General features: G+C 42.9%; 5 protein-coding genes across 14 annotated transcripts; 3 read left to right on the forward strand and 2 right to left on the reverse strand.

The window, feature by feature from the left end:
• The first annotated feature begins 1,542 nt into the window (after window positions 1-1,542).
• On the forward strand, window positions 1,543-8,873 carry LOC117582483 (ATP-binding cassette sub-family G member 4). The gene is made up of 7 exons (XM_034270236.1): window positions 1,543-2,032; window positions 5,170-5,287; window positions 6,268-6,457; window positions 6,758-7,591; window positions 7,651-7,819; window positions 7,876-7,976; window positions 8,042-8,873. Exons 1-7 carry the CDS (start codon window positions 1,849-1,851, stop codon window positions 8,540-8,542), a joined length of 2,097 nt encoding a protein of 698 aa, XP_034126127.1. The 5' UTR covers window positions 1,543-1,848; the 3' UTR covers window positions 8,543-8,873.
• On the forward strand, window positions 2,200-25,873 carry LOC117582485 (sodium/hydrogen exchanger 8). Of its 2 annotated transcripts, XM_034270244.1 has the most exons (6): window positions 2,200-2,214; window positions 23,620-23,965; window positions 24,023-24,426; window positions 24,498-24,562; window positions 24,625-24,956; window positions 25,016-25,873. In XM_034270244.1, the coding sequence occupies exons 2-6, from the start codon at window positions 23,625-23,627 to the stop codon at window positions 25,506-25,508; spliced, it is 1,635 nt and encodes a 544-aa protein (XP_034126135.1). In that variant the 5' UTR covers window positions 2,200-2,214; window positions 23,620-23,624; the 3' UTR covers window positions 25,509-25,873. The 2 variants fall into 2 exon arrangements, with proteins under 2 accessions (XP_034126135.1, XP_034126134.1); XM_034270243.1 differs by lacking the exon at window positions 2,200-2,214 and having other exon boundaries at window positions 23,207-23,965.
• On the forward strand, window positions 9,904-17,032 carry LOC117582484 (ATP-binding cassette sub-family G member 4). Of its 5 annotated transcripts, XM_034270241.1 has the most exons (11): window positions 11,166-11,636; window positions 11,910-12,163; window positions 12,433-12,556; window positions 12,613-12,700; window positions 12,761-12,862; window positions 12,919-13,064; window positions 13,124-13,637; window positions 13,706-13,874; window positions 13,936-14,192; window positions 14,248-14,676; window positions 17,019-17,032. In XM_034270241.1, exons 2-10 carry the CDS (start codon window positions 11,953-11,955, stop codon window positions 14,674-14,676), a joined length of 2,040 nt encoding a protein of 679 aa, XP_034126132.1. In that variant the 5' UTR covers window positions 11,166-11,636; window positions 11,910-11,952; the 3' UTR covers window positions 17,019-17,032. The 5 variants fall into 5 exon arrangements, with proteins under 5 accessions (XP_034126129.1, XP_034126133.1, XP_034126132.1 ...); XM_034270238.1 differs by lacking the exons at window positions 11,166-11,636; window positions 17,019-17,032 and adding an exon at window positions 9,904-10,075 and having other exon boundaries at window positions 14,248-14,869; XM_034270237.1 differs by lacking the exon at window positions 17,019-17,032 and having other exon boundaries at window positions 11,169-11,636; window positions 14,248-14,869.
• LOC117582486 (S-adenosylmethionine synthase) lies at window positions 15,051-22,187 on the reverse strand. 4 transcript variants are annotated; one of them, XM_034270247.1, is made up of 7 exons: window positions 22,170-22,187; window positions 21,228-21,384; window positions 19,085-19,162; window positions 18,615-18,737; window positions 17,401-17,513; window positions 15,953-16,632; window positions 15,051-15,884 (listed from the first exon to the last, which is right to left on the reverse strand). In XM_034270247.1, the coding sequence occupies exons 2-7, from the start codon at window positions 21,346-21,348 to the stop codon at window positions 15,779-15,781; spliced, it is 1,221 nt and encodes a 406-aa protein (XP_034126138.1). In that variant the 5' UTR covers window positions 21,349-21,384; window positions 22,170-22,187; the 3' UTR covers window positions 15,051-15,778. The 4 variants fall into 4 exon arrangements, with proteins under 4 accessions (XP_034126138.1, XP_034126137.1, XP_034126139.1 ...); XM_034270246.1 differs by lacking the exon at window positions 22,170-22,187 and adding an exon at window positions 21,933-22,085; XM_034270248.1 differs by lacking the exons at window positions 17,401-17,513; window positions 22,170-22,187 and adding exons at window positions 18,375-18,487; window positions 21,813-22,076.
• On the reverse strand, window positions 25,588-27,629 carry LOC117582487 (cysteine-rich with EGF-like domain protein 2-B). 2 transcript variants are annotated; one of them, XM_034270251.1, is made up of 3 exons: window positions 27,122-27,629; window positions 26,635-27,063; window positions 25,588-26,122 (listed from the first exon to the last, which is right to left on the reverse strand). In XM_034270251.1, exons 1-3 carry the CDS (start codon window positions 27,567-27,569, stop codon window positions 26,067-26,069), a joined length of 933 nt encoding a protein of 310 aa, XP_034126142.1. In that variant the 5' UTR covers window positions 27,570-27,629; the 3' UTR covers window positions 25,588-26,066. The 2 variants fall into 2 exon arrangements, with proteins under 2 accessions (XP_034126142.1, XP_034126141.1); XM_034270250.1 differs by lacking the exon at window positions 25,588-26,122 and adding an exon at window positions 26,164-26,534 and having other exon boundaries at window positions 27,122-27,628.
• Between the last annotated feature and the right edge of the window lie 255 nt (window positions 27,630-27,884).

The raw sequence follows: 27,884 nt of genomic DNA on the forward strand, positions 1-27,884 counted from the left end.
AACAGTTTTTGGAGAATAATAACCTGTAAGTATACACAGCAGAGTGGACTTTTAAACACAAAATGCACCGCCACTAGTTCAAACGACTTCTGTACATTTTTGTGAAATTAAATCATTTCTGTGTAATAATTAGGGCCAGAAGCAAAGCCGGGTTTTAATCCCTGCAAAATCGTTGACATCTCCGTGATTCGAATACCTCAACGCGTCTTAGTTATTTCCACCGCGAGTCATTGGATTTTTACGTCTGTGGAATTACCTGAGCTTTGAATAACTGGAATCGCATGCACCCATTCCAAGTTAACTTTTTTTGTGCGAAAAAAAACTACCGAAGGAAAACACCAAGTACAATTTTGGCTTGGAAAATGTCTCTCATTTATACAACCACTACATGTTTTTGCTTTGAAGTCGACAAAGTCCAACAAACCGGTTTCTCTGTTGCTAAATTTTGCAATGCTCTTGCTAGTTTTTTGAGTGCAGCCTATGCTAAAGCTTGTAAGCTTACTAGTTAAACCAAAATAGTTCTCCATTCAAGGCCTTTTCTCAAAAAACTGAAATGAAGTCCATATGCACATAATAATTTTAACAGAAAATTGTTCATCGTTTGGAGAAATGGCAAAAAATAATCACATCAATTTATGGGATCGGCAGACCCTACCCTATCTCGTCGCAACACATGAGTTAAAGCTGACTTAAACACTTACGTATTGATATTGTATGTACATATGTACATTGTGTAGCCGTTTGTTCAAACAAGTATTCCCTTATCGACAGGCGATAGATATGTACCAGGTATTTAGCTATAAAACTGGAAACCCATAATTGTGTTTTCCGCTACATCATATAAGGTTTCAAAGTACAAGGCACATTATCTACCGAATGAAACCTGCTATCAGCAAGATACTGGCCAAGCTTTTCTATGCAGTCCATACGTCAATGAATCAATTCATGAGTCACAGATTTCCCAAAGCCATGATTTTGTAATGTAAAATTTGTACTATGTTTGCATATGTACATTAAATACCCACTTTCATTATCAGCATAACTAAGAACGAATTCATTCAATATATTATCGTACTGATAGGATTAATAAAAATAAATGCCTTCTACCACGCGCAAAAACGTTTGTAATAAACTATCAATAGAAGGTCTGGCCGATAAGCATAAAAATGCTACATGGCATGTTTTCATGAAATGGAAATATGTACATATTTCCGTAATAGGTATCGCTGAAATCTAAACGAATATCCCCTGAATTTCCCAGAGAACAACTGAACTCGAATATAATACTCAGGAATTCTTCTGGGGAGCGCCGCTCTGAGAATAACCTCCCCACTCTCACACACACAGACACACACTCATTGTGTCGCTCGCTAGAATATGAACAAGAACTGGGCACTGGTGCCATCACGCTCAAACGCACAGCAAAAGCTACCTCAGCTGCTCTCTGTGTGCGCTTTAAGTATATACTCTCTGGTCTGGCGGCAGTGGCATTAATTTCTGGCTTCGTTCCACTGCCACAGCTGGGGCCCGTTCATTCACGATCAACCCGCGAGCGAATAAAGTTTAGTAAAATCCGAATAACGGGAGTGCCGTTCCATACAGACAGACGGGTGGAAATATTTTTTCAGAGCAGGCCACACGGTGGTGGTTTAATCGGGAACGGGAAAGGGAACGGGAACGGGAACGCAAAGGGCAGAAGGGGCAAACAAAAACAAAAAAAGTACCCAGTGCAATTTTATTGCTGGCAGGGCAGTGAACGAATCGTTTCGCAGTGTTAAAGTTTCTAAATACGAATACATACACAGTTTTTGTTTTTCCAACCTCATATCTGATTGATTGATTGACAAGATGACTAAGAGCGATAATGCAAATTTATTGAACGACAACAGGCTGGGACCTGGAGGAGCAGCCCAGCTGAAAGCACAGATAATGCCCGCCCAGCCGAAGACCCTACAGCATTTGCCCAAGCGACCGGCAGTGGACTTGGCGTTCCACAACCTGACATACCGTGTCAAGGAAGGAAACCGCAGCAGTAAGTACGGCATGAAAACCTAAATATTTGGAAAATGCATACATATTTACATATGCATAGGTTTACACACCTTCACCCCACACGAACAGAGGTGAGCAGAGAACGTGAGCATGAACTGGACGCGCCTGCTCATTCTCTTTCCTCATCGTTTTCGCTTTCTTTGTGCGTTTTCTTGATACAAATGTATGTACACATGTAGACACATGTGTATGTATGTATGTATATTCTCTCGACTGTTAGTTCCATCTTCGTAGCGTATTTGTTGCTATTACGCACTACACGCCAACTTTAGCTAGTTTTACTTGTTTGCTTTAGCTGCGCTTCGGCTTCGTGCTGGTTTCTGGTTTCTTTGTTCTCGCAGCGTCATATCAGCGGTTGTTGCCTGTGGCGTTGCCACCCCGAGCAAAGAACTCTGAGCGCCGAGTAATCTGCAATCTTGTAGGTTTCCTAATTACACTAGTTTCGCTAGTGACTAGTGGCCACAAAGTTCACAGCCATTGACCGATACACATGCATAGCATGTGTAGATACACATAAAACCCAAACGAGACGATAGCAGTTACTGCCCACGCAAGCGCTTTTGCCCATTGGGACAGTCAACAAGTTGAATCCGATGCCCGATGTCCGCATCAAGAATGCGAGCCATGTACTCCATGTACTGCTCTCCACGAGCATGTATTTTCGTATGTATCCGTAGCTAAGCATGGGTGGAGCAGAGAGGGGGACTCGGATCTGGCGCTGGGGCTGATAGTCGGCTGTTAATGAGCAAAAACAATTCTATACCCAGTACCTGTTCTCTGTTTATTTGTTTTAGAGACGTCAGCACGAGTAAGTGCTTGGTGCGTTAGCACAGCAATTAGGTTATATTCATAGGGGGTTAGATATGAAAGAGGGCATGAGGCTAAACTCCCTTTAGAGAACATTAATTGGTCTCTAAAGCAAGTGCAATCAATGATATCTATACATATTTACATACATTAAGGTACATGTACCACACCTGTACTGTCATATCTGTGGGTGTGAGCCCCAGTGAGTGTACCTGTCCAGTAAATGTGACTGTGTGAATACCTTTTTGTTTTCTTCCCAAATGGCCATTTTGAATTAGTAATGATGGGCCAGCGATATATACAATAATTGGGTATTCATATGGGCACAGCTGCTTTATTCTCAGCAATTCGTAAATCAATACAATGCTCAGCTCCCAGCTATGGGGGCAGATATGTAAATATGTATGTATCCGCATACCAAGACGTTCACTTGTGTACCGCTTGAAATGCAGTAAAAATGATGCAAGGACAACGACTTTAACGATCCAGTGTACATATCCCTTCCCTTCCATCCCATTCAATTTTAAGTGACTGCCACTGCATGTTTAAGGTTTATGTTAAGGTCGATCCGACTCAGTAGCGCATCCACTTCAACTAAGTACAAAGGTAATTGAAAGCGCCAGGCAGCCGAACTTTGCACAGCCGCAAATTGTTAAGTCGGATGTGAATGACAGCCAACAGTGGCGGAGATACAAAGGTCGGCAATACGACTCAATTGAGTCAGTCAGAATATATGTACATATGTATAGCCACATAGTATGTGTGTACATACTCCCATGTACCTCTAATTGTACCTCTAAATATTTGCACATGCAAAGGCAAAGGCAAAGGCAAAAGATGCAGATGGCACGCCGCCACTCATTCAGAGACGTGCTAAGATTTTTGGTCTAAAAACGTATACAAAGTAATTTGGCGATGAAGCAATTAACGCTTAACAACTCTTGGTATTTGGGTTTTGGCACTTTTTAAGTAAACAATTATGAAGCTGTCTGCTATTGTTCTCGAAAGGCCAGATTCCAGATTCCAGATTTCAATTTCAAGTGCACTTGCTGGTCCAATTAAAACAAACGAAAACATATAAAAGTAGGATTCCCTTTCAACACCGACTGAAAAGCCCTTGAGGTTTTCCTTTGCGTACACATTTTGGGGCGAATTTAGTGGCTGTCTTAGAGTACGAGTACCAATGGCATAAAATTCAAGAGCTCTGATTTAACGTTTGTCAAGCGTAGCGCTTTTCAGTCGAGAAACAGCCCCAACCCATTCCCATTTCCAGGTTTTGGGGCCAGTAGCATTGCGTAGTTAGTGGCTTGCTAGTCACAGTCGTCTGTCAGTTGAGGTTCAGTGCCAGCTAACATTGCGCTGTATTTTGCAACGAAGCAAGCTGTCGAAATAACGGGCAACTAAATCGAAACCATTACAAACTAAAGACAAGTTTTAGCTGACCGCAAGAGCTAAACTATAGGTCACGGCATGCGTTATGACACGCCCTAAGTTGATGGCTTTGTAATGGCCATTTAATAAAAGAGCTCTAATAAGAGTGTGTTGTTACTATGAATGAAAAATCAACGCGTTAGCATTCTGTTACGATCGCATCAATGACAACAGATCATCAGCTGAGTGCCAAACAAAAATGGTCGGACATATCCATCTTTGGCGAAGATTCGTAGCCAGCCGCCGGCAATTTCGAAGACAAAACTCGTGCACGAGCGCCAACTGGTTTATTAGCATAAATTTCCTCCAAGCGCAGATGTTATTTGTGGTTTTTGAATTATTTATGTGGTTTATGGTGTATATAAAGCACTTCCGTATCTGATCATCTAAGCTGTTTTTATTTTAAAAGAATAAGCAAACATATTGTACATCTTTACGTGCCTCTGTGGGCGAACGCTTCAATAGCAAAACCCAAGAAAATGGTATTGAAATCAGCCGAAATTTGAGCTGCGATATGTGTAAGTCTGTAATTGCTAAAAGACTCAACGGAATCGCTGGAAAAGCTTTAGGCCCAGCTCCTCCACTGTCTGCATTCGCTCAGAAGAATGAAGGTGGTGATGAGAGGAGATGAAACGCAACGCAAAGCTCGTCGCTCGCAGGGGCCAATGACCGGGTAATGCTATTTGATTGTCAAAATGTTCGTAGTTCGTTTTTACCTATTGACTTCACTTCACACTTGATCGTTCGATGACCAATGCAATGACTTTATTTGATAGTTTTGGGGTAGCTAACTGGCTGCCACTTGTTTTCAATTACGTTAAATAAATCATCTAGGAGATATTTACCCAAGAAACTAATTTCATGTCTTGTTTATTACAGATGCCAAAACCATTCTGAAGGGCGTCAGTGGGCGGCTGCGGTCGGGAGAGCTCACAGCCATCATGGGACCGTCCGGGGCTGGCAAGAGTACGCTGCTCAATATTTTGTCTGGCTACAAGTAAGTTTTGATGATTATTTGCATGCACAACAAGTAGCTTCTGGATGACTATTTCTGTATGTACGCAGATGCATAGACACACGTTTCTGACCCTGTGGAATAATACCAGAATACATATGTATGTACACGGCATACGATGCCTGTTGCGCCGTGTGTATTTATTTATTAGCCAGCCCTGTATTATCAGCAATAGCAATAGCGACTTGATAAGCGCACACTGCCTCTCAGAGAACTTGAACCGCCGACCTTTTTCACATGAATGGGTTCTCTTCTGAAATTATATAATTTATGCACCGCTCGCACGGCTTTCCTCATCCGACTTCCCTTACCAAAGGGAGTATTATCTTTATTCGTTTATTGAAACACTTTGAAGTTTTGCTGTGCGGCATAATAATCATAATCATTTGAAATTAACTTGCTTAGTTACTAGCTAGGCGTCAGCCGCTCGCCATGAATCGATATGAGAATGAGAAGTTGACTGAAGCGCAGGAAGCCAATTTTTGTCATGCTATGTACACACATGTATGTATGTACATACACCACACAAACACGAGTATCAGAGTGTAATCAGCGCCTTGCTTTGTTTGTGTTTTATTAGTTGAAATGCTTGTGTGGGAATACGCTGTTAGTTTGCTGAACTTTGTACCCAAAGCTCTTTGCGCAACAGTTCTCCAATCGCGTGCACATACTACATGTACACACATTTGTACATATGTACGTGTATACTTGTACTCTTATGTGTACACAGCCAAAGCCATGCCTGATTATCCACATTTAGCTGTGTTCAAAATTTAATGATAACCAATGGGCAGCAAAGTGTTGCCACAAAGTGTGCCAAAAATGGTATGAATATGTAATGAATATGTCTGAATGATTTGTAAACTTTATTAGGTGAAATCTTACATGACTCGAAACTTGTTGCACTTGCAAAACCAAAATCTATGACACCCTTTAATAGTGTTTTAATTTCTTAATTCTAGAACCTCGAGCATCGAAGGAAGCGTCACCATGAATGGCGCTGAGCGCAATCTGAGTGCTTTCCGCAAGCTATCTGCCTACATCATGCAGGATAATCAGCTGCACGGAAATCTAACTGTACAGGAAGCGATGACGGTGGCAACGAATTTAAAGCTCAGCAAAAAATTCACAAAACCTGAGAAGAATTCAATGGTAAGTGGAACGAAGTTCCAGACAGCCGGACACATGCATACAAACATGTTTACAAACAACATGTGTACATAACAAAAGGCAGCGACAGTCAGACAGCTCCAGACTTATTCTCGGCTCATATTTGTAGCTTAATAGAACCAGTTTTTGGCATATTATATCACAATGCGGGGAGTTGAAATTATGGAAGTCTATTTTAACTATTTACAAAAGTTCTTGCAAGTCATTGCGCGGCCAGACGAAAACAAAAACTTACTTAAAAGGGAACACCATAAATAATAAGTTTGATGTCTTATTTTGCAGATCGATGACATTTTGCTGACTCTAAGCTTGAGTGAGCACCGTAATACGATGACTCGCAATCTGTCAGGCGGCCAGAAGAAGCGTCTATCCATTGCCTTGGAGCTGGTCAGCAATCCGCCCATCATGTTCTTCGATGAACCCACCTCCGGTCTTGACAGCTCGACCTGTTTCCAGTGCATTCATCTGCTGAAAATGCTGGCCGCAGGCGGACGCACAGTTATATGCACCATCCATCAGCCTTCCGCCCGTCTCTTCGAGATGTTCGATCAGTTGTACACTCTCGCCGATGGACAGTGCGTCTACCAGGGCAGCACCAAGCAGCTGGTGCCCTTTCTCTCCACCCTGAACCTGGAGTGCCCCAGTTACCACAATCCGGCAAGCTATGTCATTGAGGTTTCTTGCGGAGAGCACGGTGATCACACCCGCAAACTGGTGGAGGCAATCGACAATGGCAAGAGGGACATTCGCTCCTCGGCAGACTATGCCGGACTGAAGGCCCGCAATGATCTGGTGAAGGTGCAAAATCTGAAGGCCATCCTGGACAAGAACGATGCCTCTAATGTCAGCGGCAGCAAGTACGAGGATAATCTGACCCTGAACAATGGCTTGCTCAACGGCATGGTGAATGACATTGTGAAGAACACGAACGCTTCCACCGCTGTGGTCAGTACCAATGAGAAAGGCGATGCCATGATCGATGTGGAGAAGACGGACAACTGTACAACGGCCTTGCTCTCCGAGGAGATTACATCGCCAGAGCGTTATCCCACATCGCAGTTCCATCAGTTCTGGGTGGTGCTCAAGCGGACACTCCTCTTCAGCTACCGCGATTGGGTAGGTTTTTTACACATTTTTAAATGGAATCAATAACTAATATAATCTTCATATTTTAGACGCTTATGTACCTGCGTTTGTTTGCTCATCTGTTGGTTGGTTTTCTCATTGGCGCGCTCTACTACGATATTGGCAATGACGGAGCCAAGGTGCTCAGCAATTTGGGTTTCTTGTTCTTCAACATGCTGTTCCTCATGTACACCTCAATGACCATTACGATTCTATCATGTGAGTTTATTTAACAACAAATCCGAAGCTCTCTTTTATTTAACGAACTTCCTTAGTCCCACTTGAGATGCCCGTGCTGTTAAAGGAGAACTTTAATCGCTGGTACTCGTTGAAATCCTACTACCTGGCTATATCAGTCGCTGATCTACCATTTCAAGTGAGTTTTTTCAAAGCGCTTGCAATGAACTTTCAATGAATATTTATTTTCTCTCTTTTTACCAGGCAATATTCTGTGTCATCTATGTATCCATCGTTTATTACTTCACCTCGCAGCCTTGGGAACTGTTCCGTTTCTCGATGTTCCTGTCGGCCTGCCTGCTCATCTCCTTCGTTGCCCAGTCTGTTGGTCTCGTGGTGGGCGCTGCCATGAATGTGCAGAATGGAGTCTTCCTTGCCCCGGTCATGTCCGTGCCATTCCTGTTGTTCTCCGGTTTCTTCGTCTCATTCGACGCCATACCGGTTTACCTACGGTGGATCACATATCTATCGTACATCCGCTACGGCTTCGAGGGCACTGCTCTGGCCACTTATGGCTATGAGCGTGAGAAGCTGCGTTGCTTCCAGACCTATTGCCATTTCAAGTCGCCAATCACAACGCTAGAGGAGCTGGACATGGTGAATGCCAACTTTACCCTGGATATTGTGGCCCTTGTTGTGATCTTTGTGGTTCTGCGCATTTCAGCGTATCTGTTCTTGCGGTGGAAGCTGAAGACTGTGCGCTAAATTTGTTATAAAACAAACAATTGTTTTCGGTTCTAAAAGCTTTCTATGTACCTACCTTTTTAGTTATCAACAAAGCGTTCTGGGTTCTTAATTTTTAATGCTGTACATTTTATTGTTTGCCTAGTTTTTAGTTGAGAAAGAAATATTCATGAACTGTCTAAGTGATAGCCGCTTTATTCCACGCCCAGAAATAGAAAACGATGATAACTTTTGATCAAACTAAAGAACATTGAACAAACCACAATTAAGTAGTAAGAAAATATACGAAAATAAGTAATTAGAACATCAAATGAAACTATTTTTGCCAAATTTAATAAAATATTTAAATATATTTTCATGTGAAATTTTGAAATGTGTACAAGCAAAGGAAGAAATTATTGTTGTCTGTGAATAAACATATTTTATATATACCATATACACATATAAAAAATAAAAATATATAAATGTATATCCAAGATTTATTTACACCAATTTGTAATGCAGCTTTCTGATCAATTCATAATGGTATTTAAGTGCAAACACACATATTTTGTAATCACATTTATATATTTATAATTCATTCGTGGAGGAAATAAAGAAATGTCGTACAAAAAATACCACTGAAAATTAATACAGAATGCTATGGAACGGGACACTACTCTCATCTCTCGTCCTCTTCCAAGAGGATCCCACTTTCGATGGGTATAAAAATCACGAACGGTCTTTAAATGTAGCCAGCCCAAAAGTATATCGTAACTTTTGTAGTTAGCCAATTCTGCGACAACTCAGTTTGAAAGTCCGTTATTCGTTTATAACCTAATTGCGGGGGCCAAAGAGTTGAAATCAAAATATATGTACAAAAGGGCACAGAAGGTGAAGAAAATGGCAATTGGTACTGATGAGTGGCAGTTTCGAGTCTTCACGTCTGTCATTGCAATGAATTTGCAATTTTGCTTCGAATAAGTTAGAAATTGCTTTGCAATGGCCCAAGCGGCCTCAATGTGAGGCGGTCATAATAATCACCATTATTTAGCCAAGCTATAGAGAATGATTTCAAAATGTATCATAAAAACTCTCCCTACCGCTCCTTACTTTTACATTATGTATTCCTATCTCTGTTTATTGCAGAGATCGTTTGTGCACGCTGGACTATAAATAAACTACGTGTATCCCTGCTGTAGCGAAAACCAGAGACGAGGCGGCTCAACTAGTTTTGTCAAGAGATACAGCTGCTGCTGCTGCTGCTGCTGCTGCTGAGGATGAGCAAAAAGCTCTCGTTGTTTGCCTAGAAGTGTTCTCTCTTCACTTTTCTTTGTCTGCCGTAGACTGTTGGGGGGCTGGGGCTGCCACGCTGTTGTTGTTCTTCCTTCATTTGCTTTCAGTACATTTTCGGTCGCTGGTGCAACAAGTCGACTGCTGCTGCCGCTGCCGCTGCCGGTTTCGCTGTTTCCGACGCTCAGTCTCTGAGTCTCCCACCATCCATGCCACCCATACACAGCTGCCTCGGCAGGCGAAAGAGAGTGGAAAGCTAGCAACAACAAAAAGGAAAGTGGAGTAAGTGCAATGCAGCTCTATGACCCGTTACTCTCCCTCTCCCTCTCCCTCTCGCTCTCCGATTGTGGCGACAGTGAGTGCTGCATTTACGCAGCTGTAAAAACATAATAATAATAAAACTCGGTACCCAGCAGCAGCAGCAGCAGTAGCAGCAGCAATATCTAAGCGCGTTCGTTGAACCTGACAGTCGAATGGCTGCCAGAATGTGTTTTCGGAAATGTGTTCACATACAATCAGCAAACACTGTTTAATCGATTGCTGGGTCAACTCAGGGAATCGCTTTGGTTAGATCACATAATCCTGATAACGGCTGAAACCCACCAAGAAGTCAAACTGATTCCATGCGGGATTAACTCAGGCACAACGTATCCGGTTAGAGTCAGCGATAACGCTGGGAGATAGATATTAGACAGAATCCCATAATAATTATACTGAAATGGTGAAATTGATAGATACATGTATTAAACATACGTGAGTGGACGTGGATAATGTGGCATTTTTAATCATATATCGCACAGCCAAAGCAAAGTTCAACATTCGCCGCTTCAATGCATTTGCATGCGCCATTACCATTACTCACACACAAAAAAAAAGGAAAACAAGCGACGGAAAGTCGCCACTGGGATACCCTTTCAATGGCAACATCTACCAAACAGCTGGCTATATTTATAAAGAGTATATGGAGGAACTTGCCAGCCCTCAAATGTATCCAAAAAGCTTGAAGGTGGAGGCCATTGGTCACGCACTTGCTCCTATTTTGTATTCCATACACAGCCGCTAAAGACTTTCCACGAACAAAGCCGAACAATTGCAGCAGTTCGGAGAACTCTCTAGATATTGAGCGAGCACATAGAGCATGTGCATTCAATGAGAGAGCTAAGCAAAAGATAAACAATGAAAAAGTAGTACACCGCATGGCTATCAGCTGTGGCCCTTAAATATCAGTTGAATGTAAGCTTCCGCATACAATGTACATACATAATATGTACATGGGCTGATAACGCTCTCTACACTCGTACACATTTGTGTTCCCGAAAGCAACTGTTGTGCAGTTGCAACTGCAACAGCAACTTGAACTGGAAGTTGCCGCTCCGCTTATCTGCTGCTGCTGCTGCTGCAGCTGAGACACCGATTCGTGGTAGTTGCAAAATTCTGGACAAGTTTTGTTTGCTTGTCTCTACTGAGATTACTCACCAGCAACCCGTGACACTCACTCTCCCCCACAAACACACAACCAAATGCCCAGATGCGATCGGCATACAGTCAACCAGCCAGCTAGTCAGTCAGGCAGTCAGTCAATCGGTCAGAATTCATGCTGCGGCCACTAGTCGAGTCGTTCCCGTACTGCTTTCAATCAATTGAAAATCCGAGTTTATTTTTCGAGCTGCGCTCTGGCACAGCAGCAGCAGCAGCAGCAGCAGCAGCAGCACTCGCGCGATCCCACTCCGGCCGGCGGAGAAATGAAATTCGTTGAAAAAAGTTCTTTACTCAGTGCGAAATTAGTTTCCAGAACGAAAGCAGCGCGTTTTGTGGTCGTATCAAAGCGTATCGAAGCGTAATTGTAATAAATGCTAATACTCATTTGTAGGCTCCAAGTGCCCGCATCGCTAATTAGAATAACAAGAAAAGGAAGAAAAGACAACGAACGCAGCAGTGAATACTTCTGACAAACTGGTTTAACTATATATTTACTTAATGCTGAACTTCAATTGATTCTATTGAACCAACGGACAAGAAATTCCAAAGCGAAACGATCGCAGAGTAACGAGAGGTTATCATCAGTGCCAGCCTACAGCAAAGTTTCACTTCTCATTCCCATCGTTTCCCATTTCAGGGGCAATGAATTAAACCCTAATTAAGGCAAGGCAACCAGCAAGATGCAAACCACCAGCAGCAGCCTCAAAGGCAGCACAAACTCCCAAAATAGTTCGCTGCAGTACAGCAGCGACATCAATGCCATCAGCCTCGAACTAGCCGAACATTCGGAGGACTTTCAGTCTGTCACCGGATTCAAGTATTTGCCCGCGTGGCCAGCAGTTAATTTACAATTTGCGGGACTAAATTGTGAAGTTACGGACAAGTGCAACGGTAAGTGACTCTCACATTAAAGCTAAATAAATGCTAATCAACGTATCGTGTATAATATTGGTTTATTAAGAATGATAATTGGGCGTCGTTTGCCAAGTAATTGCAATGCATGTCCCGTCTTACTAACCGATCATTTTTGTACGGCTTTAAATGCACATATTAAACACACAATTATCGACGTAAATTCCATACTCATGAGGTGTGGCATTTAACCACAATTACTTAAGCACTTAGTCAATTAAAGTCCACCTTTCAAACCCTTTTTGCAGCCCAAAATACGAAAAAGATTTTGCGCGAAGTGAATGGAGAATTTCGCTCCCATGAACTGACGGCGATTATGGGACCTTCAGGAGCGGGCAAGACGACGCTGTTGAATCTGCTGGCGGGATTTGGGTAAGCTGATTAGAACCCATCACTGGTCGCAACTGAAACTATAAAATCTTCTGCAGTTCTGTCAGCAATGTGGGTGAGATTTTAGTCAACAATAGCCCCAGGGATATGCGAGTCTTTCGGAAAATGTCTCGATATATAATGCAGGTACTTAGAAGAGGGCTTTACTCATCGCAGGTTCATAATTGTTCATTTGATGCTTTTCAGACAGATGTTCTTGATCCGCAATTTACTGTGCTCGAAATGATGCTCCTGGCCGCACATCTGAAGTTGGGAACGGATCTGAACTTAAAGCAAAAGCTGGAAGTGGTGGGCAGCTACAAAGGCATTTATATTAGAAATCATTTAATCAACATTTGTTGTAGATCGATGAAATTTTGGGTATGCTGCGCCTGAAAAGATCAGAAAACACAAAGGCCTTACGGCTGTCGGGAGGTGAACGAAAGCGCTTGTGCGTGGCCCTTGAGCTGGTCAATAATCCACCTGTACTCTTCCTGGATGAGCCCACAACGTAAGTGAATCGAGAATAAATTTGTAAATATTTACCAACTAAACAGCTAAACCCAACAGCGGTCTGGACGATCTGTCTAGCTCTCAGTGCATGTCGCTCTTGAAGCTGTTGGCGGCTGGCGGGCGCACTGTAATCTGCTCAATCCATACCCCATCCGCCAAGATCTTTGAGATGATTGACACGGTGTACGTGCTGGCCGAAGGGCAGTGCGTCTATCAGGGAAGTGGCAGCAACATTGTGCCCTACATGCAACACTTGGGGTTGAGCTGCCCCGTCACATACAATCCGGCTGACTTCATCATTGAGGTGGCCTGCCACGAGTATGGCGATGCGTACCAAAAGCCAATGGTGGAGGCCATTGCCAATGGCAAGGTCACGCGTTGGACTCCGCCAGGGGACGATGGCAAGGTGACACCCACGAAAACCGACACAACATCCGGCGCATCGTCCTTCTACGAGATGGAGCAGTTCGATGAGGAAATTAATCCAAAGCTGTTGCAGGCAAAATCTAGCTGGTGGATGCAGTACAAGCTGCTGCTGTGCCGAATGTTGCTGCAAATGTGGCGGGACAAAGTGAGTAATGAAGTAAAGATGAATCAGCACATCTCAAAATCATCAAATGCTCTTAAATCTTCCCCCAGTCACACATCAAGCTAAAGTTCTACATGAACATAGTGCTGGCACTCATTGTGGGAGGCCTTTATGTGGGAGTGGGCCGCCTGGCATCCAAGGCGCTGTTCAACTTTGGATTTATGTTCACCATTGTCATAGCTTACTTGTACCTGCCCATGATGCCGGTGCTGCTCTACTGTAAGTCAGCTTTCTGTCTGTCTTCTTAGCTCGCATTACACGCTCCTTTTTTGGTCAACAGTTCCATCGGAAATAAATCTATTGAAGCGGGAATACTTCAACCAATGGTACCGCCTGAGCTCCTACTATGCTGCAATGATTTCTGCCAAATTGCCATCGATGTTCGTTCTGGCTGTTATTTATTTATCAATTGTGTACTTAATGTCCAGCCAGCCGCTGGAGTGGTTCCGCTTCATTATGCTCTTCACGATAGCCTTTCTGACGGCCCTAACTTCGGACAGTTTTGGCTTGCTGATTTCCAGTCGACTAAGCCTGGTGGCAAGTTTGATTATTTTCCCATCCAAAATCCTCAATCAACTTTTCCTCCTTCCAGAATGGCATGTTCATGGGCCCAGTGTTGGCAGTGCCGCTGATCCTGCTATCCATATATGGCATTGGCTATGGCAAAGATACATACATATCGCCCATCATGCGATTCCTGATGTCTCTCAGCTATTTGCGCCACGGCATGGAGGGGCTAGTGGCAGCGCTCTACGACTACGGCAGGGGCGACACAATCTGCGAAGACACCGAAATGTTTTGCATGTTCAAAAAATCAGAGTTCTTGTTGATCTTTTTGGGCTTCGAGAACATGCACTATCTGTGGTCCGTCTTTTGCTTGATTGGATTTTATTTACTCTTTACCATCTCGGCGTATGTCATGATACGACAGCGCCTGAAGAAATCGTCGTCCAATCAAACGTTCGCCTACGTCCTTCAGCTGTTGACTAAATACTTTAATTTTACATCATATAATTACTAAGTCTGAATTACCAAGGAAAAGGTTGGTGCTGGTAACCCAAAAACAAACTTTAATGTCAGAATGCCATACGTTAGTTGTTGCGCCATGCTGTGACAAATTTGAATACAATTATAGATAATAGTACGGCCGAGCTGTTGAGTGATATACAGGATACATCCAAATAGGCATAAATTAAAAGTAAAATATTTTAGATTACACTTACCAACTTCTACCAACAAAAGGCCCACGGGAACTGGAAGCAACGGAAGTAGATTGTCGCATAAGTTGATGGCAATTATCATTGTATTTTGTGAAAGTTTCCACGTACTGTACAAACACACATTTACGGACATAAAGTATACATACACTTTTTGCAAGGAGAGTGAAATATTTTGTTATCTGTTTTTATTTATTGCGGTGATTCCTATTATAAGTACTGTTACAATTAAAATACCCATACATACTTATGTGCAATTGGGTCATTCGTTTGGATCTTTAATATATTTTTGTAAAGGAAAATACATTATATTATGGTTGGCTACAGAAATACAAGGACAGTGTGTGTGTGTGTGTAAAAATTTGTTTACAATTTGTTGTTTAAAAACTTTTGTTGGGGTACAACTCATACCATGCACAATCGACAACACATACGACACAATAATAAAAGATACAAAAATAGATTTACAATTGAAACATGAGAAATGTTTGTGTAATTTCTAGGCAAATCATATCCAAGATTTTATACAATTTCAACGAGGCCAAGAGGGTCGGGCTGGGTGGCTATTTTCTTTTTGTGATAACAGATCTGAGCGAGAAGTTTTATACTATGTGTATACCTTAAGCTCATCATCAATTTTAGGGGAGCTCTCTATTAAGTAATTATATGCGGATAGTATGACAACTACAACTTAGCTGTGTGTGAGGACTGCACACATTAAAATGGTTTAAATTAAATAGTGTAGAGCGCAGATGCAGTTGGAAACTAAATCCCAAGCGAGAGGTCGCTCGCTTTGGAACTTAAATTCCAAACAAAAACTAAAAATTACGTTGCTGTTGCTGTCTCTGTTGATGGCTTCAACCTTTTAGCACACGGTGACGGCGGCAGCGATTCGTCAGCATCTAGTCAATTGATCTCCAAATGCTTTGCCTCCTCCCACGAGAAACCGTCACGTCCAAAGTGTCCATATGTGCTGGTGCGCTGGTAAATCGGCTGACGCAGGTTCAAGTCCCTGCAACACAACAAAAAAAAAGAAGGATAAATACAGTCCCGTACAAAATTGTCCAGCGTTCCACTTACTTCACAATCTTGCCGGGCCTTAGGTCGAAGTTGCGCTTGATAATTTCAAGCAGTTCCTTTTGTGTTTTATGGGAAGTGCCGTAGTCAAACACAGTGATGGACAGCGGCTCGGCCAAACCAATGGCGTAGGAGACCTGCACCAGGCAACGCTTGCAGAGGCCAGCCTTGACCAAGGATTTTGCCACCCAGCGTGCTGCATAGGCCGCAGATCTGTCGACCTTGGTGAAATCTTTACCGGAGAAGGCACCACCGCCATGTGCACCCCAGCCGCCATAGGTATCCACAATGATTTTGCGTCCCGTCAAACCAGCGTCACCCATGGGACCACCAATGACGAACAGTCCGCACGGATTGATGTGGACAATGGTGTTGGCATCAAAGTATTTGGCGGGAATGACGACTTTCACAACTTTCTCCATGACCTCCGAGCGCAGAGTTTCCAACGAAATCTTCTCCGAGTGCTGCATGGACACGACAATGGTGTGCACACGCTTGGGCACTGCCGAGCCTTGGTTGAACAGATACTCGCAGGTTACTTGAGTCTTGGAGTCGGGGCGAGCCCACCAGAACACGTCCGAGCGGCGCAGCTCTGCAATCTTTTCGTTCAGCTTGTGGGCCAGCACGACGGTGAGTGGCATGCATTCCTCGGTCTCATCGGTGGCATATCCAAACATGATGCCCTGAAAATAGGTTACAAATCGCTTAAGTAATGCACTTTATGAGAAGACGAACAAAACGAAAGCAACACAAACCGAACACAAACAACCTTACCAACCATTTGTAAGTAGAATAAATAAAATACATTTATGTTTAGTATTAGTAGGAGCGGAAGATGATTCAAGCGACAAGGATTAGATGGTGGGAGTGGCAAAAGTAATAGTAAAATAAAATTAAGAGAGTGTATTTTTGTGTGTAAATTATGCAGTGGTGGTGTGTGCCTTGATTTTGCGCATTTGTTATTTGAAAGAAAGAGAATAAACTGAATAATATAATAAATAGGCCGAATAATATGCAATATCAGATGAATTTTCTGATCGAATTTTGTTGGCTTCAAATAACAAGCGAGGCGATGAAGTTCATGTTCTGGGATGGGCCAGCTGCGTTGCGATTTTGCAGCAGAATTTGCAATTGAAAATATGCTACAAATGATTTGAAAAGTAATCGCAATACAGAGGAGTCTCGATAAGCTCAATTAGTTACGAAAATGTATAGGAAACAATTATAAAAGAATATGTGCAACATCAAATTGTATTTAGTGGCGGTAAAACCCTTTCCAACAGAGTTATCAAATCGCCAAAACAGCCGAAACCACAGAGTAAAAAGATATGCTGGACCCGCAACCAAAAATGACAAAACACCTTCAGGCGCAACTCTTGGGAAAGGGCATACGTTCCTCGGCCTGCCGAGTATGCCAATTACTTTACGGTTTAATGTTTTCTAATCCACACCTGATCTCCGGCACCGATTTCTTCCTCGGGGCGATTGACATGCACGCCAGCAGCAATTTCGGGAGATTGTTGGTCCAATGCCAAAAGCACGTTGCACGTTTTAAAATCGAAACCTTTGAGTTTTGAACAATCAGTTTGCAAATTGGATAATATCGTAAGAGATATATGATTTTTTTGGTTTGTTTGTATCGTGTTTTTTGTACACATGAAACGAGAGAGAAAGAATAAAAGAAAATAGCGCAGCAATATTGCACACACACAGAGGGAAAATGTCTGTAAATAATGTATAATAAATGAGTTTCATTCACCCTTTTATTCTAGTTTATATGTAAAAATGTTTATAATTAGTTGCTGGATCTTCAATCTGATATTCATGACTGAAATTTGATTGCTAGTCGTTGCACCAGCTGTCAAGGAAGCCAAACCTAAAGTCATTTGTGGTGGAGACAACGGCAGGGAGTTCCTTAATATTAAGCCCCATGCAATGCATAATTTATGTTGGCCTGAATTACGCTTCGTAGAAGATCTACATCAGGTATGAAATGTGGTTAGAATACCCGAAAGTGACGTTCAAGGTGAGTGTATGCAATGATTATGCGCCCAATAAATGTTTTTGTTTTGCTCGAGACTTCATCTCTACAATTAATACTTTTTTAATGAGTATTTTTACTGGCAGTGTAAAGGATGGCTGATTCAAACTGAAATGAGCTAACTTCCTGGCCCTTTGGGTTGTAGCTTGGTGACATTAAAATAGATGTAATATGGTTAAACGAGTTTATCTGGCTGATTTGTCTCTTTTTTTGAATGAAATGAAACTCTGGTTGGCCTGCGAGCGAGCAAAAGTAAATGGGAGAAAAATACGATTTAAGAGAAACATTGAACAAAATGTAAACGTAACGAACAAACGCACACACTTTCCGCACATCACTTAGCTGCTAGGCGGTAGTAGGAGAACGGATAATCTTTTGCTGTACCTGATCACCAGCACCGACGTCGTCCTCTTCGCGGTTGATGTGGACACCGTTGGCAATGTCTGGGGACTGTTGTTCAATGGCGACAAGCAGATTTAGAGTCTTCCAATCGAAACCTTTTTAATTTTGATTTGATTTTTGATTCAAGTTAATTACTGGCTTTCACATGAATGTAATGGTAAGTTCCTGAAATCCCGCCCACAAATAATGTCTATATTTTACGATAGACCTTTCCAAACTTACCCTTGGAGGAGTCATCGTAGCCAATGTGCTGCACCGTTTCACGTACCACCTTCTGGTAGTCAACAACCGCCTTCGATGTGATCTCGCCGCAGAGCAGAATCATGCCAGTTTTTGCAACAGTTTCTGAAAATAAACGAAAGATTAATTTTTGTTTTAAAACAAGTCCAGCGGCAACAAGTCAAGCAACGTCAGTGGATCAGAAGCTTCACTCTGGATGGGACACATTTGTTTATTTGGCTATCAACTATCACACGCGTCGATTGTTGAGCTTATGTTTACTTTATGGACGAGTTTATTTACTGATGGACAGACGCCGCAGACAAAAATAAAAAGCCTTATCGGCGTATTTTGACTGGCTGCTATCACTCTTAAGAGGTCGCCGCTTTAGATCTCCCCACTGAGGTTGGAGTTTCAGCTTTTGTGACCATCACTGTTGTTGCTTGATGCTTGCTTTTTGAGTTGTACTTTACCACATGCTACTTTGGCGTTAGGGTCCTGCTTGAGGTGTGCATCCAGGATAGCATCGCTGATTTGATCGCACATTTTGTCTGCAAGAAAAAAGACAAGAAAGCGTGAAAATTTACATCGGAACATAGAACTTAGGGGGTAGTTTGGGCGGTAGAGAATGGGTGGCTAAGCGAGTGTCCAAATATTTGCCAGTTATGTGCTTTTCGTCTACATGTGTCGCCCTCCAGGCGCGACAGCTAAAATTGCTGGGCCATGCAGTTTATTTTAATTTCTTCAGTCTGCGATTGACAGTGAAATTCAATGCCACTTTGTGTCTATAACTCAGAACATAAGCCCAACGCTGCGATGCCGCTGTACAAACAAAAGTTTAAGCAAAAATAATATAAAAAAAAGACGCATGCCCACATGTGATCCTGGGGATCACAAAACGCCACCACAAGTGACACCAGTCGCGTTGCCATCAAAATGAGACGCAACACGTTGGCGAAATGAGAACTTTTCGGCCACTTTCATTGGAAACAGCGTTATTGAACTCCAAACTTGTGTCAGCAAGTCATTGCTGAGTCATTTGAATGGCGCATCGTCGTCTCGATTACAGCTGGGAAAATGATCGTTCTAAGGAAACTAATACTTAAGAACAAGCTAAACCTATGGGCATATGCAAATACATTCCAAGAATATAATTGCGACTTCATTTACATGGGGACTGCATATCTAATAATTGTAAAGACCTAGTTCATTATTTTCGGGAAAACCTTTAACGTCACTCATTCGTCATAGGGAGACAGGTGAAATGAACGGTTACTTTCCAGGTCCTCTCTTTCGGGGTACACTCCTCCTCTCTTATCAAACATCAATCCTGTCATCAAGGGCTGTCTTATGGAGTTGACTTAATTAGCATTATAAAATGGTAAAAGCAATCAATGCGTAGTATAAAAGGTCGCTCACTCTTATCAGCAAATAATATTAGTACGTATGTAGCTGTCTCTCACACACACTCAACTGGACTTACTGATATAAACAAATAGCAAGGCGGTGTTCGACATGGGGCGAACACACATTTGTAGCTAGAGCAAAACACGTGGTTGCCATTCGCAGGCAAGAAACGCTTTAAAAGCTGAGTAACTCGTTGCCATAGAAGCCGCCGAAAAGAAAACCAACGTGGATTCCTTCATTTTGGTCAATGTTTTGATCGTCTTCTGCAGAACAGGTACCTATGTACAAAAATGTATGTATTTATGTATACACGCATGTTGTTTCCGCAAATTGAGAGACAATCATTATCGCTCGGCAACGCAGGCAGAGTACATGCATACATACATACATACATGAACGTGTAGTCTCAGAAGCACATGGTGCGCATGACGCAAAATCCACGAGCGTGTGAGAGCGGGAGAGTAGAAAACGATAAAGAACCAGTCTATAAATTGCGTCGGCTCCACAAACAGAAAGTTGGGTCGCAGCTGTGTGGGGGCTAGGAGTGACCAGCTGTTTGAGGGCAGACATTTCGTTCTGTCAGGGTCCACGGGCGCCAGCTGACATATTTGTATGCATCAATTGCATCTCCCAATTGCAAATCTAACAAAAAATCTACACCTCAGCACCGGCACATGCACATGGATACGTACATCTGTATGTATTTAGACCCCTTCGCGGACCACTGCTGAGTAAACAGCACGTTTCTCGACACACAGTCAAAATCTCATTCCGCAGCTGACTACAAAAGAAGCGTAAATTGTAGTAACAATAAGGTTCGACGAGAGGGATAGTCGCTCGAGCAAAGGTGCGTGCCCCTGGGGTCTGCCGCCATTTTGTTAGATTCCAAGCAACATTGCAATACAAAAGATATCAGCAGCAGACACAGTCAACAAAGAAGCTGCCTGACGAGCCAGGAGAAATAATTTCGGTTAGGTTAGGAGCAGAACACAGAACACAGAAACACCGCAAAACTGACGCAGACGCCAAGTGCGAGAGCGTGCGTATGTATATATTTCGATTCACATGTAGCTACATACATACAGTCATACATGTCACATACATATGTACGCAGATGCACGGTCGCACTATGATGCAATAGGAGATACCTGGGATGCAATTGCAGAAGGCTGGGCTATAGATTTGAAGGGACGGAAACACCGCTCTTACCTGGATGTCCCTCGCCAACAGATTCGGAAGTAAATAGGAATGTTTGTCCATCTTCCATGTCATAGGAATTTCCATTGCCATTGCAACCATTGGCGCTGTGTCCGTTTGTCTTTTGCGGCATTTTGGTTTGAATTCTCTTGGTTCGTTCTGGATGAAGCTGTGTAAAAAAACGAAGCAAACAGTTGGCATTAGTGGGGAGAATATTCATGAACAAATTGATTTTCCACACTCTCACGAAATTTCACAAATATTTTGCACATGTACGAGTAGTTTGCCGCCGCCGCCGCCGCTGCCGCCGTAGCTGTGCTGTGCTGTTTTTTAGCTTTAGACATTTTCCGGTTTTGCACGCTTTTCGTAAAGTGTATGTATATATTTTTATATAATCACAAAGCGTATTTTACTTTTTCCTTTCATGCGGCGAGCGCCTGGTGTTTCTGCATTTCACAAGAGCACAGCACAGCAACGACGGATTCTAGCACACACCGGCGGCACGCACGTTTCAGACGGTTAACTATTCGAGAGGCGTTGTGTTTTGTATACTGTACACTAGTTCCTATTGCTATTAATTCAATCAATTATACACACTGATTCTCTAATGTTTCAGCGACAGCAACCTAATCAGCAGCGCAGCCAACACACGTCCAATCTATGCGACGGTTCTGTAGAAAAAGAGCGCACGCTTTTTGTGAGTTTCAAAACTTATACCTCGTTCGCGAGAATTTGTCAAGAGCGGGAGCGGCAGACTGGCAGAGAATATATATTTTGGGGTTTACGGTGGCGCTCTTTGTAGGTTGTTGGGGTCTCGCGAAACTTTCCTAGCGTTCTGGAGTTAATTTTAACATCTCCACGTTTTTTTCCTTTGCGCTGATAAAAACAGCTGTTTCTGGGTGCTGCCACACTGTTGGAAAATATACTCCTCGGATCTGGGTGCTCTGTACTTACTTTAATTTGAATATTATATTGGGCGGCTCGACAATTTCAAAGTTCGAAGAACTCAGCTCACGACTTGTCTACTGCTCGAACAGATTTCGACTGTGGCCGGTCTGTGAAACCGAATGTTAATTTATAAATTTTTTGCCGCCCCAACTCGGAAAGATGAGTCGGCACGAAATGAGAGCTTATCAAAACCAAATCTATGCGGTACTATTCGAATTAAAGCTGCTTACTTGAGCAACAATTTTGAAGTTTAGCTTATAATTGGCACATTCTTGTGAACGAAAATCTTATAAATTGCAACACAATCCCTTAATTGAGTGATATGATATAACCTGATGACAGATCCGTCGGTCGATGACATATCACGACCCTAATCAATTAAATATATAATGTTTTAGGGTTTTCCAGCCATCTGTACATTATTTATATGCAATATGGTCACGTCATGATAACGAGGTCTTCCAAGATCAAGGCGCTCGGTAATCAGCTTTCTGCATAACAAATATAGTAAAGATTCTAAATACCGACTGAGAATAGCCGAAAAAAACAAGCTGCATTATCTTCCAAATGATTTTGACCCCCCAGGTCTGATCGCGTGTGGCTCAAAACAATATACACAGATGTCTGTTATATACATACGTCAGCATATAGTTAAAATATGCGAATGGGCAATACAGTATTGTTAAGCTCGAAAATCGGACCTAGTTACACGGTTGTCCCACTGTAGAATCTTCTAACATTGAAATTGTCAATTTCGAGCTAGATCTCTGCACAAAAGTTATCAGTGCTGACCCCTGCGACCCCATCACCAACGTGACTTGACAAAAGTCGAAACGACGCCATGCGAACTGATGATTAATAATCTTGTTTTTGTATAGTTGGTTTCGTCTCGTTTTTAATCAATTAAACTATATTACAAGCACAATTTCCGTTCAAATATTTACTCGGCGGGAGCTAGAGCGTATTTGGTAGTTACAAAGATAATATGGCAACGCTGCGATATTTGGCTGATAAACAGCTGTTACTGTTACTGTCGTGTTTTTTCTGTAATGAAAGGGAAACAAATTGTTGAAATTGTGTAATTAGTTAAATGCGTTCGATCCGCTTATTAGAGCATCGGTCAACATGAAGGATATCCGCTGGTCGCTGTTTTTGAATGCAGCTGTCATTTGTCTTGCACTGCAAACGGCAGCATTGGACAACAGCGTGCAGGAATCACCGACAAATACCAATCTTAACAATTCTGCTACACCCGAAAGTAGTAACGTCAGTCATGTGAATTCCTCACCCAGCAATCCATTGATCAACGTCACAGTCTCGACTGTGTCGCCCCTCAATGGGAGCACCACGAGGAAGGGAAACACCTCTACTCTAGCCACGGAGCCTCCGCTTATTGATTTACATGCCGTTGAGCAGGAGCATAACTCGTCCCTGTCATTGTTCTTCGTAATATGCGTAATTATGCTGGGTATCCTACTTATACACTTAATGCTGCAGACTGGATTCCAATATTTACCCGAGAGTATCGTGGTGGTGTTCCTGGGTGCCTTTATTGGACTGTCGTTGAACGTAATGTCTGGCCAAACTGGCAGCTGGAAGCGCGAGGAGGTCTTTTCCCCAATGGGCTTCTTCCTTGTACTCCTCCCGCCAATTATATTTGAGTCTGGCTACAATTTGCACAAGGGAAACTTCTTTCAGAACATTGGCTCAATTCTAGTCTTTGCCATTTTTGGCACCACAATATCTGCATTGGTCATCGGAGCCGGAATATACTTGCTTGGTCTTGCAGAGGTGGCATTTCGGTAAGTAGATTCCTTTATTTTCCCAACTTTTAGCTAACTTCAATCGCTCTCCCGCAGGCTTAGCTTTTCAGAGTCGTTTGCCTTTGGATCGCTCATCTCCGCTGTTGATCCTGTCGCCACTGTCGCGATTTTCCATGCACTGGATGTTGATCCAATACTTAACATGTTGGTGTTCGGCGAGAGCATTCTCAACGATGCTATATCGATTGTGCTAACCGCATCCATCACACAATCTGCCAATGCAAACGCAGAGGCCAGCACGGGAGAGGCCATCTTTAGTGCCCTAAAGACGTTCTGTGCCATGTTCTTTGCCTCGGCGGGCATTGGAGTTATATTTGCATTGATATCGGCACTTCTGCTTAAGCACATTGACTTGCGGAAGCATCCGTCACTTGAGTTCGCCATGATGCTGATGTTCACCTACGCTCCCTACGTTTTAGCCGAGGGAATTCACCTAAGCGGTAAGTAATAATAATATAATGCAATAATTAAAAGCTAATACAATAACTAATTAATTGTTCATTCGTTACAGGAATCATGGCCATACTGTTTTGTGGAATCGTCATGTCTCACTACACACATTTCAACTTGTCCACGGCAAGTGTGAATTTATTAATAATTATTCGTTCTTCCTTAACACAGACTTACTCCATTCTCAGGTCACTCAAATCACAATGCAGCAGACAATGAGGACACTGGCCTTTATAGCCGAAACTTGTGTGTTCGCCTATCTGGGACTGGCCATATTTTCATTCAAGCATCAAGTGGAGTTGTCTTTTGTTATATGGGCGATCGTTCTGTGTCTGATTGGACGCGCCTGCAACATATTTCCTCTGGCATTTCTGGTTAACAAATTCCGCGAGCACAAAATCAACAACAAGATGCAGTTTATTATGTGGTTCTCTGGTTTACGTGGAGCCATTTCCTATGCGCTGTCTTTGCACTTGAACCTTGACAGTGAAGAGAAACGCCATGTCATAATAACAACCACGTAAGAGCAGACTTTTCTTTGAAGTACCATCAAAACGTTCTATAATTCTCGATCCGTAGGTTGATAATCGTGCTATTTACAACCTTGGTTTTGGGTGGCTCTACCATGCCGTTGCTGAAGTATCTTAAGCCTGGAAAAAAACGAAGGCCACGTGGAACTGTACGCAACTCATCCGTGGAGGGAGAGGGAGCAGGAGCAGGAGCGCGCCGCAGCAGCAGCAGCCGCAAACGCTCAAAGTCTATTTCTCTGTCGAAGACAAGGGAGTGGGGACAGGCCATCGATTCAGAGCATTTGTCCGAACTTACCGAAGAGGAGGATGTCTCCTTTACCCAGGCTCGTAACCGCTTTGGCCGCCTCGATCGCAAGTACTTCATTCCGTTCTTCACGCGTCGATTCAACAGCCAAGAGCTGCACGAGTGCAAGTCTCAGATGGCGGACTTGACCAACAAGTGGTATCAGGCGATTCGTGTTAGTCCCTTAGACTCAGACGAGTCCGATGAGGAGATTGGATTAGCAGCTAGCACAAGTCAGAGCCATCTCACACGGTCGTAGAATTAAATGATAAATGGAACTCCAGGGCTGTGTTAAAACAACTTTGTGGCCAAAAGTGAAGGATCGATCGTATGTATGATTTTTTAGTTAATTTATATTAAATGTATTTTTGTGTCTGGTGGCTGGGTACATTAACTTGTAGAATATTTTGCAACCTTGTAATATGTTTGTTGGATATAAATCCAAACAGATTTATTCCATGCCAACATTTCTCTCTGGGGGAACATTTCAAAACAGCCATTTTGAAGTGCATTGAGTCCAAAACTAATCATTGATACTTCAAAGTTTATTATTATAGATGTATTTGTGATTTTGTAAATGTTTGAAACCAAATATATAATAAACATGTAATTGTGATACGAATATTGAACAAGAAAAGTCTTTCTTTGAGTGGAACAAACAGAAAATATTTCTCAATTCACTTTGGCAAAAATCATATTAATTTAGTTAAACTTTCAGTGTTGCTTATAATTCATAGTTCATTTATAATATTACTACTGCCTATTAAAACTAAAATTGACTAAGAATTGTGTGCATGTGCATGCATTACAGTGGCATCTACAGCTCTTTGTGCGTTGGCTCCTCACTGAGCAGCGTTTCCGAGTCGCTGATGACTGCAAACAAAACAATATGAAAAATCGTTTAGGATATTTACGAACATTTTGTTTAATCAGGAATACTGCTGATCTTTCACGCGAATTGGCCTGCCGCGAATTATTCATAGAATAAACACACTATGGCCCAATTTGTAGCTTAACGCTTAATGATGGCTCAGTTCGGCTTATAATGACTTCATAATCAGTTCCTCTAATTGCTTTGTGTCGATTTCGGGATTAATGCCGGCTTGTGGGGAGTTAAGCCAGTACTCGGAAGCGGCAATGTATACGGCAACAGCCGCACCAACGACACAGCCCCAGCCAATATGTGTGGAGCTTTGAAAGATAACACAAGTGGCCACACACATGCCGAAGTAGGTGAGTAATCGCGTGAAGTTCACATACGAGTCGCGCTCCTCTGCGGATTGGTCTTTGGAAATACAGGTGCGCAAGAAATGTATTGTAAAGTGGTTGTTTTAGACGGATAGAGCTCAATAGATGGAAACTGTGTGTCCGAGACATTCACTTACCGTGACATTTACCATCTTTGAGCACAAAGCCATCCGCACACTCCTTGCACATGTCTGGACCATCGCCATCACAACCATTACATGACCGATCACACTCGAGGCAGGTAAAGGATCCTTCGTTGTTCACACAGAACTGCTGGGCACGGCAAGCGTTCGGACGCTGCTGTTCCAGGCATTCATTGACATCCACGCATCCTGCTTCCGAATCCATGCTCCAGCCATCCTTGCATTTCCGGCAGCTCTTGGGACCAGACCCAGTGCAACCGCCATCGCCACACGCAGTATGGCACTGTGTGCACAAGAGCTTGTTTTCGTCCCGGAATGATTCATAGTACTGACGGGCACACTCTTTGCAATTCGATCCCGCATAGCCAACGTCGCATAAACATTTACCGTTGCCCTTTCGCGTTCCGGCTCCTTTGCACTTGCCTGTAACAGTTAGGTTTACACAATAGATATTCATGAATAATGCAGTTTTCGTACTTACCGTTACCACTGCAATCGCTGCAGGGCAGACAGCTTGGTCCATAGGTGTTGGACGGACAGCACACGCTTAACTGTTCAACGCACAGCCAGGATTGTAGGTCCGGACTCTCGGCTTGCTTGTGTGTGAACCAGTCTTCAATTAACGCCTCGTGCTCGTTGGCGAGGTTGTGGCAATGGTCTTTGTTTGCCACTTCTGCCTCCGAGCAAAGCCGCTCCTGGATCTCCACCAGGCGAACTTCGCTGTTTTTATAGGAACGTAGCTTTTCCTCCTCCCAAGCAGTATCTCCACCACCATGTCCGCGCTTCGTGCGTTCCAGGCCAACTTTGAAGGATGTTACAAGCAGACTACAGGCCCTACAGGGAGGAGGTGTGGCCTTATCGGCTGATGTGGAGGCCACCGCCAATGCCACAAATGCAATTATGGATAAAGAATTAGACTTAAACAGCATGTCTTCGTGGTTCTTTCGTTTATCTCCCAGGCCGGTGATTCGTTTACGTGTATCAATAATATATCGATATACGATTCCAAAACAATATCGATACTTAACATCGCACCTGGTCATATTGTTTTAAGACTAGAACCAATATACAATGCCAAAATATTTGTTTCATGAGCACCCAGCGGGCGAGACTCTGTCCATAAAATACCATTGGCTGGTTTCCTAGGACTCATCGGTAAGTTTTTTTCGATCTGAACACAGCCCGCCGTTCAGCCGCTAGCAAACAGTTTGTGCTTGAAAAAATGTCTTATCGGTTTCATACGA

This window comes from Drosophila guanche, unplaced genomic scaffold (assembly GCF_900245975.1).
Source record: "Drosophila guanche unplaced genomic scaffold, DGUA_6, whole genome shotgun sequence".
NCBI lineage: Eukaryota > Metazoa > Arthropoda > Insecta > Diptera > Drosophilidae > Drosophila > Drosophila guanche.

Excerpts from the sequence above, each read along its gene's own strand:
- LOC117582483 (XM_034270236.1), top strand. The coding sequence starts at position 1,849 with ATGACTAAGAGCGATAATGCAAATTTATTGAACGACAACAGGCTGGGA. Across the intron at positions 7,820-7,875 it reads GACCATTACGATTCTATCAT|TCCCACTTGAGATGCCCGTG; the intron begins GTGAGTTTATTT and ends GAACTTCCTTAG. Across the intron at positions 7,977-8,041 it reads TCGCTGATCTACCATTTCAA|GCAATATTCTGTGTCATCTA; the intron begins GTGAGTTTTTTC and ends TCTTTTTACCAG.
- LOC117582484 (XM_034270238.1), top strand. The coding sequence starts at position 11,953 with ATGCAAACCACCAGCAGCAGCCTCAAAGGCAGCACAAACTCCCAAAAT. Across the intron at positions 13,638-13,705 it reads TGCAAATGTGGCGGGACAAA|TCACACATCAAGCTAAAGTT; the intron begins GTGAGTAATGAA and ends ATCTTCCCCCAG. Across the intron at positions 14,193-14,247 it reads CCAGTCGACTAAGCCTGGTG|AATGGCATGTTCATGGGCCC; the intron begins GCAAGTTTGATT and ends TCCTCCTTCCAG.
- LOC117582486 (XM_034270247.1), bottom strand. The coding sequence starts at position 21,348 with ATGCCGCAAAAGACAAACGGACACAGCGCCAATGGTTGCAATGGCAAT. Across the intron at positions 19,163-21,227 it reads TGTTGGCGAGGGACATCCAG|ACAAAATGTGCGATCAAATC; the intron begins GTAAGAGCGGTG and ends TTTTTCTTGCAG. Across the intron at positions 17,514-18,614 it reads CTACGATGACTCCTCCAAGG|GTTTCGATTTTAAAACGTGC; the intron begins GTAAGTTTGGAA and ends CAAAACTCAAAG.
- LOC117582485 (XM_034270243.1), top strand. The coding sequence starts at position 23,289 with ATGAAGGATATCCGCTGGTCGCTGTTTTTGAATGCAGCTGTCATTTGT. Across the intron at positions 24,563-24,624 it reads CACATTTCAACTTGTCCACG|GTCACTCAAATCACAATGCA; the intron begins GCAAGTGTGAAT and ends CTCCATTCTCAG. Across the intron at positions 24,957-25,015 it reads CATGTCATAATAACAACCAC|GTTGATAATCGTGCTATTTA; the intron begins GTAAGAGCAGAC and ends CTCGATCCGTAG.
- LOC117582487 (XM_034270250.1), bottom strand. The coding sequence starts at position 27,569 with ATGCTGTTTAAGTCTAATTCTTTATCCATAATTGCATTTGTGGCATTG. Across the intron at positions 27,064-27,121 it reads CAGCGATTGCAGTGGTAACG|GCAAGTGCAAAGGAGCCGGA; the intron begins GTAAGTACGAAA and ends TAACTGTTACAG. Across the intron at positions 26,535-26,634 it reads CAAAGATGGTAAATGTCACG|ACCAATCCGCAGAGGAGCGC; the intron begins GTAAGTGAATGT and ends GTATTTCCAAAG.